We start from the raw sequence: 21113 nt of genomic DNA on the forward strand, positions 1-21113 counted from the left end.
AATGCAAAGTGGGTGTTGAGATTATTATTCGTGATTGAGAAGGAAGAGTGATAGCTTGTATGAGGCTGTGCAAACCTCTATTTCCTGATCCTTATATGGCTAAGGCATTTGGTGCTTTGCATTCTGCAAAGTTGGCTATTGATATTGGACTGAAACAGATCAAGCTTGAAGGAGATGCACTGAATGTTATAAATGATATTAAAGGCAACAAAGCAAGCTGAAAACAAACTGGTTTGCTGATTAATGATATTAAGCAAGTGTTGCAGAGTTTTGATTCCTTTTCAGTTGATTTTACTCCTAGAAGTTGCAATAGTTTGGCTCATTGCCTAGCTAGAGATGCACTTAACATTACTGATGTCCTTGTTGATATTCAGGATGTCCCTTCTTGTATTGCATCTTTATTGTAATCGTTTGGAGATCAATACAATTGTTCCTTTCAAAGGAAAAAAAAAAAAAAGATCTCTAGTTTGACTGTACTTGTATTTAATGAGTAGGGATATGCTTTGGATGAAGTTGTTATTGGTGCTGGTACTGCTGCAATTGCTCGTGAGAAGAATCGTTTCAGTTCGGAGAAGTTGCTTGAATTTTCTCGAAAGTTGTTAAGCTTCCCGAGAGTCTCTACTCAGTGCAATTACTAGTTTTTCCTGATGGTTAATGTGCCTTGTTTTAGTAACAGCCTTTTGCTTTTTACTAAAAGGTTTAATAGATCTATTTAGTGGTATCAATCCATGTTGCTTTCTTAATGTATTTACCTCTACATTTTGCAGCACTGTGATGATGCTATGATGGATCTCTTGTTTCTTTATACGTTTGTGCTCTTCTCAGCTGTCTTTGCCTTACTGATCTGAATTGATGTGCAATTTAAATCAAAAGTATAGAGTGCTATTTTGGTCATTTGTCAATTTCGGACAGATGAATCAACCTTTAGGGAATCCCCTGCAGGGCTGTACTACTCAAACCATCCATGCATCCACCCTGTTTTAATATAACCTGCCACCGTCCGGTCTATTCAGCCCTGATTGAGCGCCAGCCTGGTAACAATGCCTCCTCACCTGCCCAGGTTAGACTTCGAAATGGCAGCAGCTACGCCACAAGCCAGTATCTTACGGTTAAAGCTTGACATGTTTGTCAAGGAAACAAATGGAGGCATGATTGACAATAGCACCTCATTTGCAGTTCGTGTGCAAACATACATCAAATGGTTCCAGTTTAACAAGATAAAAAGGATGCAAAGAATCCCAAAATTGTTGGCTCATACCAACAATATTCTTTTCAATCTGGGATGAGTGAGAATATGAAGATCAGTTGGTAACAGATCTATGCATGGATATATGATTATATAACTGAGCTTGATATATTGATAGTGCGTGTAGATTTAATAGAATATGAGTGATTCTTATCTCTTGGGCTAGGCTGGTCTGATTGAGTTCTTTTAAGATGGTGTTTGATATAAAACAATTAATTTTGTAGGCTCCTTGGCAATACAATATAAATAGTGATTATTACCACATAACACAAGTGAGTTAATAAAGTACGAATACTCTCAAATTGTGTAGACCGTTCGAAGATTTTAGATTACACATGATGGGTCACAGCCCATTGGATGGAGGATAATTAGGCTTAGATTTACTGAATGTAAATTGATGGGAGCATAATAGTATCAGCAACAGCAAAAATCCAGGACCCAGCAACAGCACAAGGCAGCAACACTGCAAACGAGAAATAAAGCAAACAAAGCAAAAGGAGATGACAATTATCAAAACATAGAACGAAGATCATGCAAACAAAAGAAAAACAGAGAAAAATAAAGGATGCAAAACAAACGTACCATCCTTTCCAAAACCCTTCACCCCTAGTTGTAGTTTCAACGGGAGGCATGTGTTGGGGATACCCTGCTGCGGGGTCAGTACCCCTGGTTGGGTAACCAATTGGTGGAGGTGGTGCAACATAATAATTAGGAACTTGAACTTTGCCCTGATCTACTACTGCCTGTGGATATCCATAGTTCGGCGGATATGCAGTCACAGGTGGGGGATATGCCCCTGCAATTTCAATATACATGAACCAAGATCAAAGATCCAGCGATCCAAAAGTTTCAACGTTGACAAAAAGAGTTTAATGGTTTTCCTTTAGTTACAACATCCAACGTTGACTAATGAAATATCAAACAGATAATTATCACAAAGTGTTGAATTCGGCTTAACAAGGGTCGATAATTCATCGATACTAGAAATTGTTTTCCTCCCCACATAACGTCGATTAAGTACAGATATAGTCTGAAATATCTTTAAAGCTTTCCGAAGGAGGCAAAAGAGGAGGCTAGGAATAAAGTAGCAGTAGTACCGTAAAACCTTTTCTTTCAAATATGATCAAGAATCAACATACTTGTTAAGATTATACTTGAGGCAGTTTACTTACCAGGAACTTGCTGCTTATCATGGTGGCTCATGACTGATAAAATCAGATGCTAGCTTACAAAATGCGAGAGAGAGAGAGAGAGAGAGGGTCGGAGGAGACTGAGAGGTTGAGGAATTTTGAGAGGATTTATAAGTCTTGTAAAGCAATGAAAAGTCATGCAAGAATGTAGAATTTGAGGCTAATGAGTGGACGGCAACGGGGCACTGGGCTTTGGAAATGTCAACATAGCTGCCGATAAATCAGAGAAACAAATGCCATATCTGACAAAGCCACGCGTAAAAAGTTTGGTGCATGTTATGAAATTATTCTGCTCGTGCCGGAGGATCACACCTGCAAATATACAAATGCTTGTCAACTGATGACGTCATATATTCCATTAATAAAAACCAATGGACTGTCATCTATTTAAAGTTTTATACATCCGCAGTACCATAATTAAGCAAAATTTTTAAATAGAAATTTTGATCAACACTCCTGTGCTATGTATTTTTTGGATTTAAGAATATTTGTTTTGTTTTTTAACCTATTGTGGTTTGGATTTTTAAGCAATACCTTATTTACTATTTTATTACTATTTTCGATTATTTTTAACCTAATTAAGAATTGCCACTTGTCAATTTTTTTTAGAAAAATTTAACTAAATGCTTTTTTTTTAAAAAAAAAAAAAAAGAAAAGAGATGGCAAGGATGTCCGATGTTCTGTGATGTTTTTATGGATGATAACTGTGACACTAGGGAGTTCTGAAAGAAGATTACCAATCTTCTAGCTTCTTTCTAGGAAGTGAAGATGTGGAGGAGCACTCGACTGAGTAGGTGTTTTGTTGAATCCGAACTTATGGTCGAGAATTGTTGGAGCTTCCTATTTGATAGAAAAGGATCCAATGATCATGAACCGATCTTACCTGTTATCGCAAGTCCCAAGCGGCTGACAATCTTATGTCAAAAGGACTAACGATAATGCAGTAGCAAGGCCTCGAAGAACGAAAAATTCCTTGCATCTTCATCCCTATACTTCTTCTCATTTTCTTTTGTTTGGGTTCAAAGATGTTCCTCTTTCTTCATTTGCAAAGTAAAGGAATTGAGCTTGCAGGATCATGGAATTTAGGCTTTCTCTACTAGCGCAAGTGGTCAAGGATTTCCTGATCAATTTGGAGGCACTTCCATCTTCGAGAAGTGTATCCGATGAATTTCTTCCTAAAGTGCTACGGCCATCCCCTTCTTCGTCAATGGGGCAGCAGGTTCAGTATCTACTACAAAAGAGAATTTCCCTGGGCCTTGCTCCATCAGTTCCAGGGAGAACATCCCCTGTATATTTTGAATTCATATGTGGTGATCAGTTGGACCTTTGATTAATTAATATCCTTTTTTTTTATTGAACCCTTATTGCCCTTGTGAGGGTCACCCAAAGTTGTTTGTCCAAGAGGGAGCACCTCAATATACGATCGCGCATGGTAACTTCGAGACCCATTACACTTAAGACCAACTTCAATTCACTTTGATTAGAAGAGCACGAGTAACCTCCAAAAATGCCGATATTGTACTTCCCAAGGTGCAGGAACTGCCATTCTAACCCTTTTTTGGGGATTTCATCCGCTTCGTATTAGGAATAAAAAACACACCCCTAAGCTAGAAAGCGGGGGCAAGATTGACACCCCTATTCGGCCCTCCACTAACAGAGTTGGTAACCCTTTCCATAACAATGACTTGGAAGAAAGCTACCTTGACCATCTTCTGAAATTATAAGTAATCTCAAGCTGGAGTACGATACGGGCAAAGGGAATTTCTAGTGGAGCGGTGCCCTGAGGAATTCTTGCCAGCAGAGTTCCCTGTACTCAAAGTGAATTGTCTAAGTGCTCTACCATCTTGGCTTTTTCTGGCACTCTTGTGAATCTTTGGTTTTATATTAATATATATATATATATATATTAGGCCGGACCCTAGTTAGGGTTTGCTTTTTGGCCTTTTCTTCCAAGGAGCTGACAATGATCTTGAAACTTGATGAAGGTGGTGGTTCAAAGGCCCAGGGATGGATGTGGCTGCGCGGGTCGTGGATTTTTTGTCCCTTAAATCCTAGGTTGAACCTTTGCGAGGCGAAAGATTGATCAATAGATTGTTTGGTCAACTCAGAACTAATTGATTGATCACTCAGCAGAAATGCTCACCCTCGTAACCTGAAAATAATACAGAGACATAGTGATCACAGAGGATCCTTTAAAGAATCCATCTTAGAGTGTAGATAGGATGAAACTCTCAGCAAAAGGGGGATTATGCCTCCACCAATGAGCTTGCCTCCACTAACAATGTCAGTCTGAAACATGCCACCACCAAGGAGAAACAGAGCTACACCAACTCTGATAAAGCAACAACAGCAGCCCTCCAACTCAGCATAGTTTGTTAGGAACACTTCTTTTGTTTTCTTGTACAGATAAATAGGAATACTAGGTGATTCTTTATTTTCTCAATTGGCCAAGGGATATTGCTCGAGCCATATATATCAAGGTTGGGTGTATAGTTTAGAAGTAGAGAAATAAGAATACAATTTTCCTCTGCAACTCTCCTTTCTCTCCTTCTGTTCTTGATCTTTAACATGGTATCAGAGCCCACTGGTTTTAAGTCCTAAGGTCCTACTCCTCATTTTCTTCTCAGGCATTTTTTCAAACAGCTTTGCTCCATCGCTCTCTCTTCATCCTGCATCATTACCCCTTATTCAATTCATTCACAATGACAAAACACACTGCCATTTCACCATTTGAAGATCCAGAAAGCCCTTTCTACCTACGCCACAGTGACAATGCCAACACTGTGGTGGTGGTTCCACCTCTTTCTGGACCAAACTATCTATCATGGTATAGGTCATTTACCTTGGCTATTTCTATAAAAAAACAAGCTTGGTTTTCTTGATGGGAGCATACCCACCCCAAAACTGGGAGCCCCTTTATATATTCCTTGGTTGAGGTGCAACAACCTAATCTTATCTTGGCTACTCAACTCAATCTCGAAAGAGATAGCATCAAATGTGCTCTACATCAATTCAGCAAGGGAAGTATGGGACAAGCTGAAAAATCGCTTTGCTCAGCTAGACAATGTGCGCATCTACCAACTTCAGCAACAACTTGGCTCCATTCTGCAAGGAAATCAAACTGTAAGTGAATATTTTACTCAGCTTAATGGAATTTGGGAGGAAATGCATAACTATCGACCTGTTCCCTATTGTTCATGTGGGTTATGTACTTGCAAAGCTCTTAAATCAATTGGTGATGTTCAACAGACAGATTATGTGTTTAAGTTTCTCGTGGGATTAAATGATTCATATGAACACATTAGAGGCCAGATTATCTTGATGAGCCCTATGCCTTCCTTAGACAGAACATTTTCCTTAGCTTTGCAAGAGAAAAGACAAAGGCAGACTAGGATTCTAACAATGTCTTCCTCTGAAGCGTCGGCACTAGCAGCCTATGGTAGCCGAATCAAAAGAAAGAGAAATATGATTTCATTTGTTTTCATTGTGGGAAAACTGGACATACCAAGGATAAGTGTTATAGGCTCATAGGATTCCCACCTAACTTTAAATTTACCAAGGTCAAACCAAGTCATGGTGGTGGAAACCCCACTCCCACTCACTCAGCACATCAAGCTTCTTCTCAAGGTCAGGAAAGAGGATTGCAGGAAGGTCCTCAATTGAACTTGTCTCAGGCTCAAGTTCAGAAACTCATGGCTCTAATCAATGGGCAGATGGCTCAGCTTAACTTTAATGATTTGGGTTCTATTTAGACCACCACTCAGGCCTCAGAGTTGTCCACTGAAAGTACTTCTTCCCCTACTGCATACTCCAACATGGCTGGTATCACTTCCATTCTTTCTAGCACCTTTGTTGATCGTAATGCATCTGATTTCAGCACTCATTCATACACTTGTTTGTCTGTTATGCACAAAGCCACTACTCATGTTGCTAATGCACCTTGGATAATGGATACCAGTGCTACAGACCATATGGTTTGTTCCACCTCCTTTTTTAGCTCTTTCATTTGTCCCACCAAAGCATTTGTGCGATTACCAAATGGTTCTCGTGCTAAGGTAACTCACATTGGCACTGTGCACATCTCAAACAACATTGTGCTCACTGGTGTCCTTTGTGTACCTTCTTTTTCCTTTAATCTTCTTTCAACTAGCAAACTCACTCATGAATCATCTTTGTGTCTTGTTTTCTTTGGCCAATTTTGTTTCATACAGGCCCTATCTTCGTGGACGACAATTGGACTAGCTAAAATCAAGCATGGTATTTATTTCCTTCTTCCCAGCGTTTTTCAAAACAAAGCTGCCAATCAAGCTTCTTCAATCAACTTGATAGATTTTCCTCTTTCTCCCAACAGTCAGCTCTGCAATGCTGTGACCCAACAAGGTTTCAAGCTTTGGCATCTTAGATTAGGGCACTTATCTAATCAAAGACTTCGATTAATTCTATCTATTTCTTTTGATGAAAAATGTAATGCTCTTCAGATTGTAATGCTTGTCACCAAGCAAAATAGAAACGAGTTCCCTTTTAGTCAAGAAGTTCTTGTACTCATTTCAACTTTGATTTAATCCATTGTGATATTTGAGGGCCTTACTCTCATTCATCTCTACAAGGTCATCATTATTTTCTCACAATTGTTAATGATCATAGTCGAGTAACTTGGGTTTTTTTTATGAGGTTTAAATCTGAAACCAAACAACTCTTGCATAATTTCATCCTTATGGTGCAAACTCAATTCAAATCCAAAATTAAAATAATAAGGACAGATAATGGAATGGAATTTCACATGCCTATTTTTTATAATACTCATGGCATTCAACATCAAAAGTCTTGTGTATACACTCCACAACAAAATGGTGTTGCGGAGAGAAAGCACCAACATCTTCTTAATGTTGCTTGAGCTCTTCTTTTCCAAGCTTCTCTTCTAACAAAATTTTGGGGGGATGCAATCTTGACAACCACCTATCTCATCAATAGAACTCCCACTCCACTCTTAAATAACAAATCTCCATGTGAAATCCTTTTTTCCTCACCACCCTCCTATAATTATTTGAAAGTCTTTGGGTGCCTTTGTTTTGTGTCAACTCTTAAGCACAACAGAACAAAGTTTGACTCTAGAGCTATGTGGTGTGTTTTTATTGGTTATCCTGCAAATGTCAAGGAGTATAAGGTCTATAGTTTAGACACTCATACCAGTTTTGTCTCACAGGATGTTAATTTTATTGAGTCCACCTTTCATTTTCATTCCTCCACCTTCATTCAACCTTCTTCTCCATCTGACTTTGTTGTCCCACCAGCACTATCAAACTTTTTTCCCCCTCTCATTCCAACTAATCTTTCCATCAATACCTTAGAACATCCCATTGAATCTCCAGATCCCTCTCATTCCTCCTCTGGTCCATCCTTAGATGATTCCCATCTCACCTCACCAGAATTTGATTCCTCCATATCTACTCCAGCTTTGGAAGAAGATTCGGCCATTATTCTTAGAAGATCCACTTGACCAAGAAATGCTCCATCTTATTTGCAAGATTACCATTGTAATCTTGCATCTCAGACTCCTACTAATTTTTCGACTCCTTATCCTCTTACCAATCACATCACATATGATCATCTGTCATCATCTCATAAAGCATATGCCTTAACCCTTTCACTTACACATGAACCCAAGTCATATGAGGAAGGAATGCTGCAATGAGGTCTGAAATTGCTACCCTTGAGGCCAACAACACCTAGTCCATCACTACTTTACCCCCTGGACAGAAAACTGTTGGTTGTAAGTATGTGTACAAAGTCAAGTTCAAGTCTAATGGAACTATTAACAAACATAAGGCTAGATTGGTGGCAAAGGGGGTATACACAAAGAGAACAGTTTGACTACCAAGAGACATTTAGTCCAGTAGCAAAGATGACAACAGTTCGACTTTTTCTTGCTTTGGCAGTAGTTCACAACTGGCATTTAGCTCAACTTGATGTGCACGATGCCTTTTTAAATGGGGACCTTAATGAAGAGATATACATGGACTTGCCACCAGGTTATGTGGTTAAGGGGGAGTCTCAACAACAAGAAAGGTTGGTTTACAAATTAAATAAGTCACTATATGGCCTGAAACAAGCCTCGAGGTAGTGAAACTCCAAGTTCACCACTGTTTTACTCTCCATTGGATTCCATCAATCCAAATTTGATTACTCACTATTCACTAAGAATGAACAACATGGTTTTACAGCCCTTTTAGTTTATGTGGATGACATAATTGTGGGGAGCAATAATCCAGTTACCATTAAGAGTATTAAAGAATTTATGCACAGCCACTTTAAGATCAAGGATCTTGGCCCCTTGAAGTTTTTCTTAGGCATAGAAGTTGCAAGAACAATAGCTGGGATCCACATATGTCAGAGGAAATACACATTAAAGCATCCTCTCCCACATATGTCAGAGGAAATACACATTAGAGATCCTAGAGGATGCTGGTTTGCTTGGTTCTAAACCAGTCAGTACTCCCATCGAATTAAATCATAAGCTTGCAAACTCTTCCACTAGCATGTTGACAGATATTACAAGTTATGGAAGGCTGATTGGCAGGCTCATCTACTTGACTATTAGTAGACCAGATATCACTTATGTAGTGGGTGTTCTCAACCAACTCATGGAAAAACCAACTCAGATGCATTTGCATCATGCTCATCGAATTTTGAGATATCTAAAGGGGTCAATTGGTCAGGGCCTTTTCTTCTCAGCTAGGTTCTCTTTGCACCTCAAAGCATATAGTGATTCGGATTGGGCAGCATGCCCTGAAACTCGAACATCAGTCACAAGTTTCTCTATCTTTCTTGGAGACTCTTTAGTGAGTTGGAAATCCAAGAAACAAGCTACGGTATCTCAATCTTCTGCTGAGGCAGAATATCAAGCACTTGCTTACACATTGTGAAGTGGTTTGGTTGATTACACTCTTGAAGGACTTCAATATACAACACAAATAGCTAGCACTACTATATTGTGACAACCAAGCTGCCATTCATCTCACCAAGAATCCCATCTTTCATGAGAGGACAAAATATATAGAGATAGATTGCCATTTCATTTGAGAAAAGGTAGCTGCCGGTGCAATAATTCCAGTTCATGTTGGCTCTAAATTTCAGTTGGCTGATATCTTTGTAAAGGCTTTATCTACAGCACAGTTTCATTTCTTATTGTCCAAGATGGGCATTCTAAACATATATGCCCATCTTAAGGGGGAGTCTCAGCAAAAGGGGGATCATGCCTCCACCAACGAGCATGCCTCCACTAACAATGTCAGTCTGAAGCATGCTGCCACCAAGGAGAAACAGAGCTACACCAACTCTGATAAAGCAACAATAGCAATGCTCCAGCTCAGCATAGTTTGTTAGGAACACTTCTTTTGTTTTCTTGTACAAATAAATAGGAATACTAGGTGATTCTTTATTTGCTCAGTTGGCCAAGAGATATTGATCAAGGCATATATATCAAGGCTGGGTGTACAGCTTAGAAGTAGAGAAATAAGAATACAATTTTCCTCTGCAACCCTCCTTTCTCTCCTTCTGTTCTTGATATTTAATAGAAACGAACCAACCCACTTGTCCTGATCAGAATGATTGAAGAAAGAAAAAAAGAATGGTGGCCCCTTCCGCCTAGGGGGCATCATCAAAGAAGAATGTCGGGGACAAGGTGAGAACCTTTCATCCCAAGAGCTAATTAATTTTTTCGTATGCTCGAGAAGTGGTAATTCCATCTCTAGCTAGGGGTTTCTATTCGAGGGTGATCCAATCTTGCAACAACTAGTTGCTTGACCTTAGTCTCGGCCCTAGCTGGGGGTTTAAGTTCGAGGTTGATCAGTCCAATAAACCCCTTCATACTTCGATTAAAAGAGAGTAACGAGATAATTGCCGAGTGGAGGAGTTTTAGAGACATTTTTATTTAAGTATTTCTCATAGTTATTGATTTTGGTTAAAATGATTCAGTACCCTCAAGTAGAGGGTGTGACACCATATGCTAACTTAGTTGGCACACCTATGGTTAGTGACATTGGATATATATTCTTTCTTTTTTTAATTTTTTAATTTTTTTTTATAACAAGAAGGACATTTTATTCATCAAACTCAAACATTACAAATTTGAGGCAACCCAAATAGCTTGGGAAATACAATCTGTAATTAAGTCCCACCAAATAATAAGATCCTCAAGATTCCATGCAAAACGAGCCAATGCATGAGCAACTCCATTAGCTTCCTGTCCCTTATGATGAAGAGACCAAGTTGGATACCTTTGAAACATGTTTTTTATTTCTTGAACCAAACCACCCCACAATGTTGTAGAATTTCCTTCATTTTCCAATTCTTGGACTACTAACAATGCATCAGACTCGACTCTTAGTTCTATAATTCCAAGAGATACACACAGTTGCAAGGCCCTTAAGACAGCTAGAAATTCAATCTCCAACGGATCGGCCATAGCAAGTTCTGATTTACAAGCAACAAATAGCACATTCCCTTCATAATCACCGAGCACAGCACCAACACCAGACTTACATTGATCACTAAATAGAGCGCCATCAACATTGAGTTTCAACACACCTGCAGGGGGAGGCTGCCAATTGCACTTATATTTCTGTTTAGTCTTTATAGTCTTTGTTGCTGCATTATGTTCCTGGTAGAGAGTAAAAGCATGCTCCATGAATTGCTGAGTTGATAGAATATTTCCTTCATATATTCATTGATTTCTTCTATACCAAAGCCCCCTAGCTGGAAGGAACAACCTCTCCAATTCTCCTGTTGTTCTTCTTTTGATAACAAATATAGTCATTTATGTAAATTGCATCCTTGTTGTTGCTTGTTTTATTGAAGGAAAAAACTGCAACCAACAATCAATAGTATAAGGACAATAGACCAGTGCATGGCTTAGATCTTCATCTTCTGTTTGACACCAATGACAGCTAGCCTCTTCTATCACTCTTCTAGTCTTCAGATTCTGAAAAGTTGGAAGGATATTTTTACACACTCTCCATGCAAATACCTTGACTCTTTGAGGAACATGCATTTTTCAAAGGTGCTTCCATAACAATTTGTCATTTGCAACACTTGAACTTTCAACCTCTTCTCTAGTTTGCTCCAGAGAATTCAAAAAAAAAAAAAAAACATAAGCACTTTTTACACTGAAAACCCCACTCTTCTCATGCTCCCATATAAGTATATCAAGTACATTATCTGGTGGCAATCGTATACTTAGCACTTCATTGGCTTCTCTTGCTGGCAGCACACTTCTTACCTTTTCAATGTCCCAGCTGCTTTGTTCTGCCTTGATAAAAGATTCCACCATCTGTAAATCAATTGTAGTAGGTATGTCAACCAAATTAGCAAGCAACTTGTGGTTTGGAAGCCAATAATCAGACCAGATGTTTATAGACAGACCATTGCCAACCCTCCACCTATAGCCTTTTAGTAAACTATGCTTGGTTTCCCATATGCCTCTCCACACATAAGAAGGATTAGCACCCAAACTAGATTCTATAAAGCTAGATGTTAGAAAATATTTAGCTTTAAAAACCTTATGCAGTATGGTGGAATCCTCATTCATTATCCTCCATCCCTACTTAGCTAGAAGAGCCTTATTGAAAGTTTGAATACATTTGAATCTCATTCCTCCATCCAGTTTTGACTCACACATCTTCCTCCAGCTAACCCAACTTAATTTTCTCTCTTCTTTTCTTTGATCCCACCAGAAACTAGCCATTAATCTTTCGAGATCTGAACATAGTGACTTAGGCAATTTAAAGCAACTCATAGTATAAGTAGGGATGGAAAGGGCCACAACTTTCAACAAAACTTCTTTCCCTCCTTGTGATAAGAGTTTTTCTTTCCAACCTTGTAATTTAGACCAAACTCTATGTTTTAAAATAGAGAATGCTCGATATTTACCTCTTCCAACCATAGGTGGCAACTCTAAGTATTTATCATATTGCTAGAAATGAGTGACACCCCAAAACTACATGATCTCTACTCTTTGAGCTAAGGGCAAATTATGACTAAATACCATAGAAGTCTTCTCTCTATTAAACTTCTTTCGAGAGGCTTTCTCACAGATATCAAGTCTATGTTGCAAGGTTAAACAAGATTGCATAGTAGCTCTACAAAACAGAACACTATCATCTGCAAACAGGAGATGATTCAGCTTAGGAGCCCCTCTCCATACTCGAATCCCTTCAATCTATTAATGCACATTTGCCTTGTCAGCAATGTTATAAGGCACTCAGTACACAATAAGAAGAGATAGGGAGAAATGGGATCTCCTTGTCTCAATCCACGAGTTGGAACAATTGGTCCCTTAGGCTCACCATTCACAAGAATTGGAAAAGAGACAATTGTGATTAAAAGCAACACCAAGTAAATCCATCTTGAACTAAAACCTATCTGCAACATCACCTTTTCAAGAAACTTCCACTCAATTCTATCATAAGTCTTGCTCATGTCCAACTTCAAAGACATAAAACCATATTTTTCCCTTCTCTTCCTTCTTAAGAAACGCACCATTTCATAGGCCACTAGTACATTATCAGTAATTAATCTTCCTTGAAAAAGTAGTGGTTCTACCAATCACTATACCTAGAGGGGGGGTGAATAGGTGTATTTCAAGTTCGTTGGTCTATTCAAAATATTGTTAAGCAACAATTAATCAAAGGAATAAATCACACAAATAATCAACACATAAAATTAGTGACGAAGTGGAAACTCATTTGAAGAACGTCTTCAAAATCTAAAATCACTCTAGGTGTAAGACACCACCTCAAATCTACTATAGAAAATTTAGTTTGTTACAACCAATTTAGAGACACTCACAAAACCTTTGTAGTAACTAAACTTGGCTTGCAACACCACGAGTGACCCACTCGATTTCTACAAGCATGTAGTATCGGAACTCTGACCTTTTTATAGCTTCTCATGAGAACCTCTCAATTTCCGCATCAACAGCAGCTCCGGACTCTTCTGCCCAATGAATATGTCCACTTCAATGGACTCATGTAAATGTTGATTTTGAGTGTGGTGTGGTGGAGATGTGTTTATCCAAGAGAGAATCAACCAAGTGGGAGAGAGTTTACTCTAAAAAGTTCTTGGAAACCCTTAGGGTTTCTGCTCTAATTCTCCACACCTTAAACAGAAGAGAAGCTATTCTATTTATAGTCCCAAGTAAAGGAAGCGCTCAAAAACCTAAATTTTAAGTGATCTGGAACATTGGCGAGAATCACAGGCGGGACTCTACCACCATCACTACTTACCACCATCTATACAATACTTCTAACTCAAACCAATGAATCCAATCGTTCAAATATACCCAAAATCATTTCTCGCTTGAAAACCCAGTTTTCAAGTCTACAAGCACATGTACATGCATGCAATTACACAAAAATTAGTTTTCCTTTTCAAACATTAACATGCATGCACTATGCAATGCTTACGAGAACGTACTAAAAATAACCAACAACAACAATTTCCAATGTTAAAAAATTGTATACACAACTCCGTCTTCTAATCTAACCGACCTCCGACTCCTCAAACTTAGTCCGACACAAACAACCAATCATAAATTATTGTTAAAGTAAAAATATATTTAAATCTTAAAGGAAGTTTAGAAAATACTTACAACACTATAAAATAATTTTCAGAGGATCAATGAGCTACAAAAGGTGGCGCAAAAATAACGTAATAGTGCAAAATGCATTGTGGCCGTTGGTCACAAAAATACCCAAATCTGAACGGGATCAAACGAAGACTAGGGAAAGCTAGGGTAGGGCTTAAGGGTGTTGGTTAAGCTAATGGAAGTGGTGGTTAGTCGTGGGTGGCGGCACAAATGGCGGTTGAAAGCCAAAAGCTCAAAACGGAAAGTGGGTTGGTTGAGCTTTACCGGTGACGGATTGGAGCTGCGGTTGGGTGGGTTAGGTCAGTAAGAGGCTGGTAATGAAGTGGTGAAGAAGTGGTGGCCAACGGTGGAGTCACGGCCGTGCAGGAGCAACATAACCATGCGGCTTGGAGAGGGGCATGCAAGCTAATGGCAACGAGGGAGAAACTGAAAACGGGTGGGAGAGCTCAGGGGCTTGAGGGGAAGAGAAAGGGTCGAGTGGTGACAGCCATGCCGGTGCGATGGCTGCACTAGGGCTGACAAAGAAAATGGCATGGAGAGGGAGAGAGAGACAGAGACATGTCGCACAGCTGGGGAGAAATAAGGAGGAAGAAAGAAAGAAAAAAAAGAAAAAAAAAAAAGAAGAAAGAAAAAGAAAGAAGAAAAAGAAGAGAAAAAGAAAAAAGGAAAAATAAAAATGAAAGAAAAAAAATGAGGTACAACCTTTTCCAACTCAGGGTCTCAAACAGATCCAACGAAAATAGATTTTAAAATAGCGAGTTAAATAAAATAATTTAAACATAGTGACTAAATAAAATAAAATAATAAAACCCCACAATAAACTACCTTAAAATAAAAAGTACAATAAAATAAATAAAAGTCAAATAAAAACACTACAATTCAATATTAATAAAATAAAATAGTTAAAGCCAAACAATAAAATAATTTAAAATAAAGAGCATTTTTAATGCAAAACAATAATTAATATTAAGAAAGCACATAAAAATAAATTTTACAACTTAAAAATTATAAAATAAATCCAGTGATAAATCCGATAATTTAAAAAAAAGAATTAATATTTTAAATCAATTAAAATAATCCATCAATAAAAATACACTAAAATAGGGGGTATCACAGTCGTGCCATTTGAATTTTCTACCTATTAAGAGAAAGAGGATCAGCCTGATGAGCTAATCTGAGCTTTTCCTTGGATGTATGTACATTCTTCTGCACATTACCAAAGCTGGATCTATTCCACACTAACAATTTTTCACTACGGTGCTCAATCTTCCTCATTAATGTATTCAATTCCCTTTTTCCTTCAACAGCCTTCCAGGCTTCATCCACAACTTGTTTACAGCCAAGAGCTTCCACCCACATTGCCTTAAAACGAGACGATTTCCTTCTTGGTCCCTTTTGCACCTCTTTACACAGTTTTAAAATTATAGGCATATGGTCAGAATAAGCAACTACCCCATGGATAACTACAGCCATTGGATAAAAGGAATGCCACTTCAAATTACAAAGGCACCTATCTAGCCTTTCACTAATCATATGGCCCTCTTCCCTTCCATTACACCAAGTAAATGGATTACCTCTAAACCCCAAATCATGCACTTGACATTCTTCAATGACATCTTGAAAGGCTTTCAGTTGCTTGTCTGGCTTAGCTCTTCCACCACTTTTTTCATCATTACTCATAATCTCATTGAAATCTCCCAAAAGAACCCATCCTATATCAGGAGGAATCTTTAGAGACCTCAACAAAGACCACGATTCACTTCTTCTATTCACCTCTAGTTGACCAAAAAACCCAGTCAGCCACCATGAGTCACCAATTACACCTTCCTCAGTCACCTTAGCATGAACATGAGACTTAGAGAAACTTTGAACTTCTACTCTATATTGCTTCTTCCAATACAATGCTACCCCCCCCCCCCCCCCCCCCAACTCCTACCTTCACAACTAATAGCTAAACAACCTAAAAAACCAAGCTTATACTTCAATCTTTCCATTGCTCAAGAATGTAACATTGTTTCTTGTAAAAATAAAATCTCAAGGGCTTCTTTTCTAACCAAGTTAGATAGGATCTGAATTCCCAGTGGGTTCCCAAGCCCACGAGAATTTCAGCTTATAAAACTCATTGACCTCGGTAGGGCTGTTGCACAACCACTGCCGATCTCAATTGCTTATTACCCCTCCTATTGTGAGGTTCTTTCTCAACATGCACACCAGCATCATTAGATAAAATTGAAAGCTTACACTTTTTATGTTCACCAACAAGTATGGTATCCCCAGCACTCTCCTCCACTAATCTCTTCTTGTTAACATCCTTATCAACTTGCACTGAAGACTATACTGGTATGTCATAGGAGGACGCTCAAGCTCTTTACTTCCACATATTTCTAGTGCACCTTCTCTGCAAAGACTTGGTTTGAACAGGGACAACATCATCCAGATGAGCGTCATTTCCATGGACAGGCTTAGCAATAGCCCCTTCCATAACCTCAAAAAGCCCAGTAGCAAGCCCAACAACAAGCCCAATATGAGATGGTCCTTCAAGCCCAAGATCACCTCCTTTTTGCACATGTACATCCACCAACTTCAGCATCAATATTCTCAATTACAGCCGTTACAGCCTCAGAAACTCACTGCTACCCATAACAGTCAGTAACTGATACTTTCTAAAAAACTGTCGTGAGTTATAGCTACAAATGTTTCTAAAGGTATGCTATCCTCGTAATTGAACATTGAAGAGGGACATACGTTACCATTTCTGGCCTCAACAAGCTTAGCACCACCAACTGCCACCATATTATGCTCCTGCACCACCTAGTGTTCTTAGCATCAACTTTTGAATTTTGATCTTGTAGTAGCTCCCACCTCCTTTTAAAATTTGACTCTGCTCACAACCAAGCACCAAATTGGGGTGAAGTTTGAGGTTCCATTTGGCAACAAACACTTTCGTGAATAATTCTAGCACATGTAAAACAGAACCAAGGGAGCTTCTCAAACTGTATAGGACACCAAACTTTAGCACCCTGCACAGTGCATGTCCTTCCTCGAGCAAGTGGTTTCTTCAAATCAATCATAATTTTCACTCTGAGACAACTACCCCAACCAACCTCATCAGTATCAAGATCCACATCCAGTACCTCACCAATGGAACCACCCAACTTGATACCATAATCCTTATTCATACCAAACAAAGGAAGATTATGGAATTGCACCCAAAAAAGAGCCACATCAAACTTCAATGTATGAACTGGAGTAATACCATCAAATGAAATAATCACAAATAATTGACCATCAAAAAACCATTGCCTTTCTACTTCTATTCTTTCCTTATCGGCATGAGTTGCAAAACTCATCACAAACACATTCCTCCCAACCTCCTTCAACACAGCAGGTTTCCTAAAGCACCAAATTCTTGCCATAGTTTATTCAACAACCTACTTTCCTAGCTGTCGATCACACTAAATTTTTCCAATCAAACTTAGATCACCCTTACTCTTCACCATAGAGACATCCACCTCCTCTAGCACAATAGAAGCATCTTCTTCTTCACTCAACCACAGATTACTCCACAAATGCTGCAACCCTTCCATCATAGATGAAACCACCGAGACTGAAAACAGAAAACCCCGCAAGGACTGTACACCACCTCTAAACTCTCACAAGATAGAAACCTTGAGAGAAACTAGAGAGGAGACTCGTATGAGTAAAATATTAAGTTTAATGTGATGTTACTATTCACAACTGTATATTCTTTATTAGAAATATATATATACATATATATATATATATATGTATATATATGGGAAATTCTGCTTGAAAGTCTTATACTATACACTTCTACCTAATTAATATGTGATTTGTCATTTTTGTCATTTTATCTTAATACTTAAATATGTGTGTTTAAATAGAAGGACAAAAATGAAAAATCGCATGTTAGTTAAGTGGAGATGTGTGATGTAAGGTTTCCAGGTATTTCTCATATATATATATATATATATTTTACCATCAATACAATTAAAAGGGTGAAATAACAATTTAACTATCTATTTACAGTCAAATATACTGGGGTAAAAAATCAGTTTAAACTCGTACAATATGTCTTTCTATGTGTATAATTGTCTTTTAATTCAAGTAAGATTGCCAGAGATAGAATTCATGAATAAAAGTATATACAAAACCACATTTTACTTAAACACAACTTCTGTTGACTTCGGCTTTTTAATGCAATATTACTCAATCAAAGCAAGTTGAATTTTAACAAAAAGATGCAGAGATGTTGATCATTCAACTGATAACTATCTAGACACTGCTCAATGGGCATTTGGTGAAAGAGAGACAAATAGTATCAAGAATAAGTCATGTGGAAGCTGGGAACTTCACATGACTATTTATCAACTGGTTGCTATTTGAACATCATTCACTCACTTATGATTGCTTGTTAGACCATCATCAAGTAATTACAATAGAATTGTATTTTTTTATGAGATTTTTTGTCTAAGGATATGCCATTTCATTCGGAAAGATGAAGTATATAAAATATATTTTTGATATAGTGAGTACTTTGCCTAACTCATCACACCTTCTGTAACGTCTCAAAAGAAATTTGATAAAAAAATTTCTTTAGAGCTTAGAAACTTCATAAATCGAGTGATTAATTAGGCTTTAGTCTATTAGCGTGCTCAGATCCTGATCCAATACGGAGATGGATTGCTTCTTTTATTTATTCAAGACACTTAGGAGTATAATTTTACGGAACGAATTGCACCCTTAGACTCAGTAGCAAGGATGCAACCCACATGCCAATAGCTTTTTCCTTCTCCTTTTCACAAGTTAACCTCACTTCTTATATCATAACTTCAAGTCAGCCCCTATACACCCCCTACACCACCTCGCATTTCCTCCCACACTTGCATAATTTTTCCTTACTTTCCTAGAGAGAAATCGAGAGAGCTAGAGGAGAGAAAACATTGTTTGTAGCTCTAGCTTCCTTTTTCAACCCTTTGCAAGTTCCTTCCCTTGGCTTAAATCTATTCTATTTTGTTAAGTTGTGAGTATTGATTACTTGCGAGAGTATTGGTTGAATTTTCATGGAAGTTTGATGGATAAATGATGGTGTTGATGATGAAATGGTTCAATTTGGATGTTTGTTACATTGTTAAACTGTGGAAGTTTTGTGCTTTTCTGATGAAAAGATTTGTGAATCTCTTTTTTGTGCAAGTTATGGTTTGATCAATAACATGTTAGGTTTTTATAAAATGGTTTTGCATGATCTATTGAGTGCTAGAACTTGAATCCTACAAATGAGTTTTTGTTTAGTGTATTTTGTCATTTTAGCCTTAAGATCTTGATTCTATACCTTTGGTTTTTGTCAATCTTGTTCTTGAATCTATGTGTGGATTAAGTTTTATTTTTTTAAAGCTTTATGACTTAGGTCTTTGTTGGATTTGTAATAAATATGCGACACTATGGTTTTAAGCATGATTAGAGGCTCTCTGGTGTGTTTGTTTTGATGGATTGTTTGCTTTGGTATGTTGTATTTAATACTTGAATCAAGTTAGAACTTGAATGTGAGGTACATGGATGCACTGTTTCAAGATTTAATGCAAGTATTTAGTCTCTATGATTCATGTCAAAAGCATGCAAGTTTTGATTTCTTTGATTTCCTAGTAAACCAAGTTTCATTTGTTGAGTTCTTTGATTTTTATTGTCAGTCAAGCAAGCTATTAACTAGGAATGAATGATGAATATGTTAGAAGTGAAATGTGTAGACTTTTAGAGTCCTTGGCGTTGAAATGAAAGTATTAGACCAAAAAAACCAAGATTAGGTTTGGTTTGACCTTGTCTTGTTCTTTGAAGTGGTGAGTTTAAGTATTTGTAAAATGTGTAATTTAGTGTCTTGGCATGTATTTAGAACTAAGGATGAGATATTTGAGGGTTGTTATTCTTGGTTAAGCATGTTAATGTGTTAAATTGCCAAGTAGCAAGCAAAAACATGGATTTTGGCCTATGTATGAATCGGCCTAGAGGAGTTCTAATGGTAGATTTGAGTTTTTGTAACTTCTAAGCCCATATTTGGATTTAGTATGAAATTTACATGAATTGTGTAAATTTTAGTGACTTTTGAGTTTCATTTGCAATTTCCTTAAGTTTATGGGCTAATTTGCAATTTTCCAAGATTTAAGGAGAAAATTTGCAATTTAGCCCAAAGTCAGTAAGTTCCTTTTTATGAGGATTAAGTGAGAATCTCTAACTCTAGAACATATCTAATTTTAGCTTAGGTTATGCTTACATTACACACGACATTCAGTAAGTTAACTTCTAACTTACGTATTGTATTTTTATGTACATAAGGTGATAAGGTGCTTTATTTGTATTTATGTTTTACTTTATGCTTATTTAATTGTTTTATAACATGCCATGCCAAGTCATTTTAAATCTATTACATGAATGTTTGTCATAAGCATACAAGTATCTCACAAAAATATTTGTAAGTCATGCATGAGTCATTTTGTTTTACCAAGACCCTAAGTGTTAGGATGAGGGATTACCCTAATGGAACTCCCTTGCCACTCTAGAGTGTTTAAAATGGAATGGAATCCCCTTGGTTAAGAAAGTAGCATCAACAGACTTCGAATCAGACCTAAGTAACTGGTTCTAGAGTGAAGTCAGACGCCAAATGCTGGTGGGTGCTAAAACATGCTACAGGTACAAGTTATGGATTTACCTACGGGTAAAGCCTTCATGAATGGTGTACTCATAATTGGTGCAAGGAATTGTGATGTGATGTAGTACCGGAGAAATACACGATCTATGGGGAGCCATGGAGCATTCATTTTCAAGTAATCAACACATATATGTATGGATGTCTCGTGTTCATCCGAGCAAGTACGCAATGTTCTTGTCAAGTTATTATGTCTCCCTTACTCCTTGGTACTTGCATTTGACCAAGAAAATTGGCTATGGACTAAAACCCTAACTGAAACCCTCTTTATACCCAAAATGGAGCCCCACCAGAGCCCCTAGTTCCCCCAAGCTG

At 37.9% G+C, this 21113-nt stretch overlaps 1 protein-coding gene across 1 annotated transcript; it reads right to left on the bottom strand.

Annotated features, from left to right (window-relative positions):
- Nucleotides 1-1523: 1523 nt before the first annotated feature.
- On the bottom strand, nt 1524-2618 carry LOC122281874 (cysteine-rich and transmembrane domain-containing protein WIH2-like). Its single transcript, XM_043093721.1, has 3 exons — nt 2419-2618; nt 1829-2042; nt 1524-1709 (listed from the first exon to the last, which is right to left on the bottom strand). The coding sequence occupies exons 1-3, from the start codon at nt 2447-2449 to the stop codon at nt 1661-1663; spliced, it is 294 nt and encodes a 97-aa protein (XP_042949655.1). The 5' UTR covers nt 2450-2618; the 3' UTR covers nt 1524-1660.
- Between the last annotated feature and the right edge of the window lie 18495 nt (nt 2619-21113).

Source organism: Carya illinoinensis, chromosome 11 (genome assembly GCF_018687715.1).
Source record: "Carya illinoinensis cultivar Pawnee chromosome 11, C.illinoinensisPawnee_v1, whole genome shotgun sequence".
NCBI classification, from domain to species: Eukaryota; Viridiplantae; Streptophyta; class Magnoliopsida; order Fagales; family Juglandaceae; genus Carya; species Carya illinoinensis.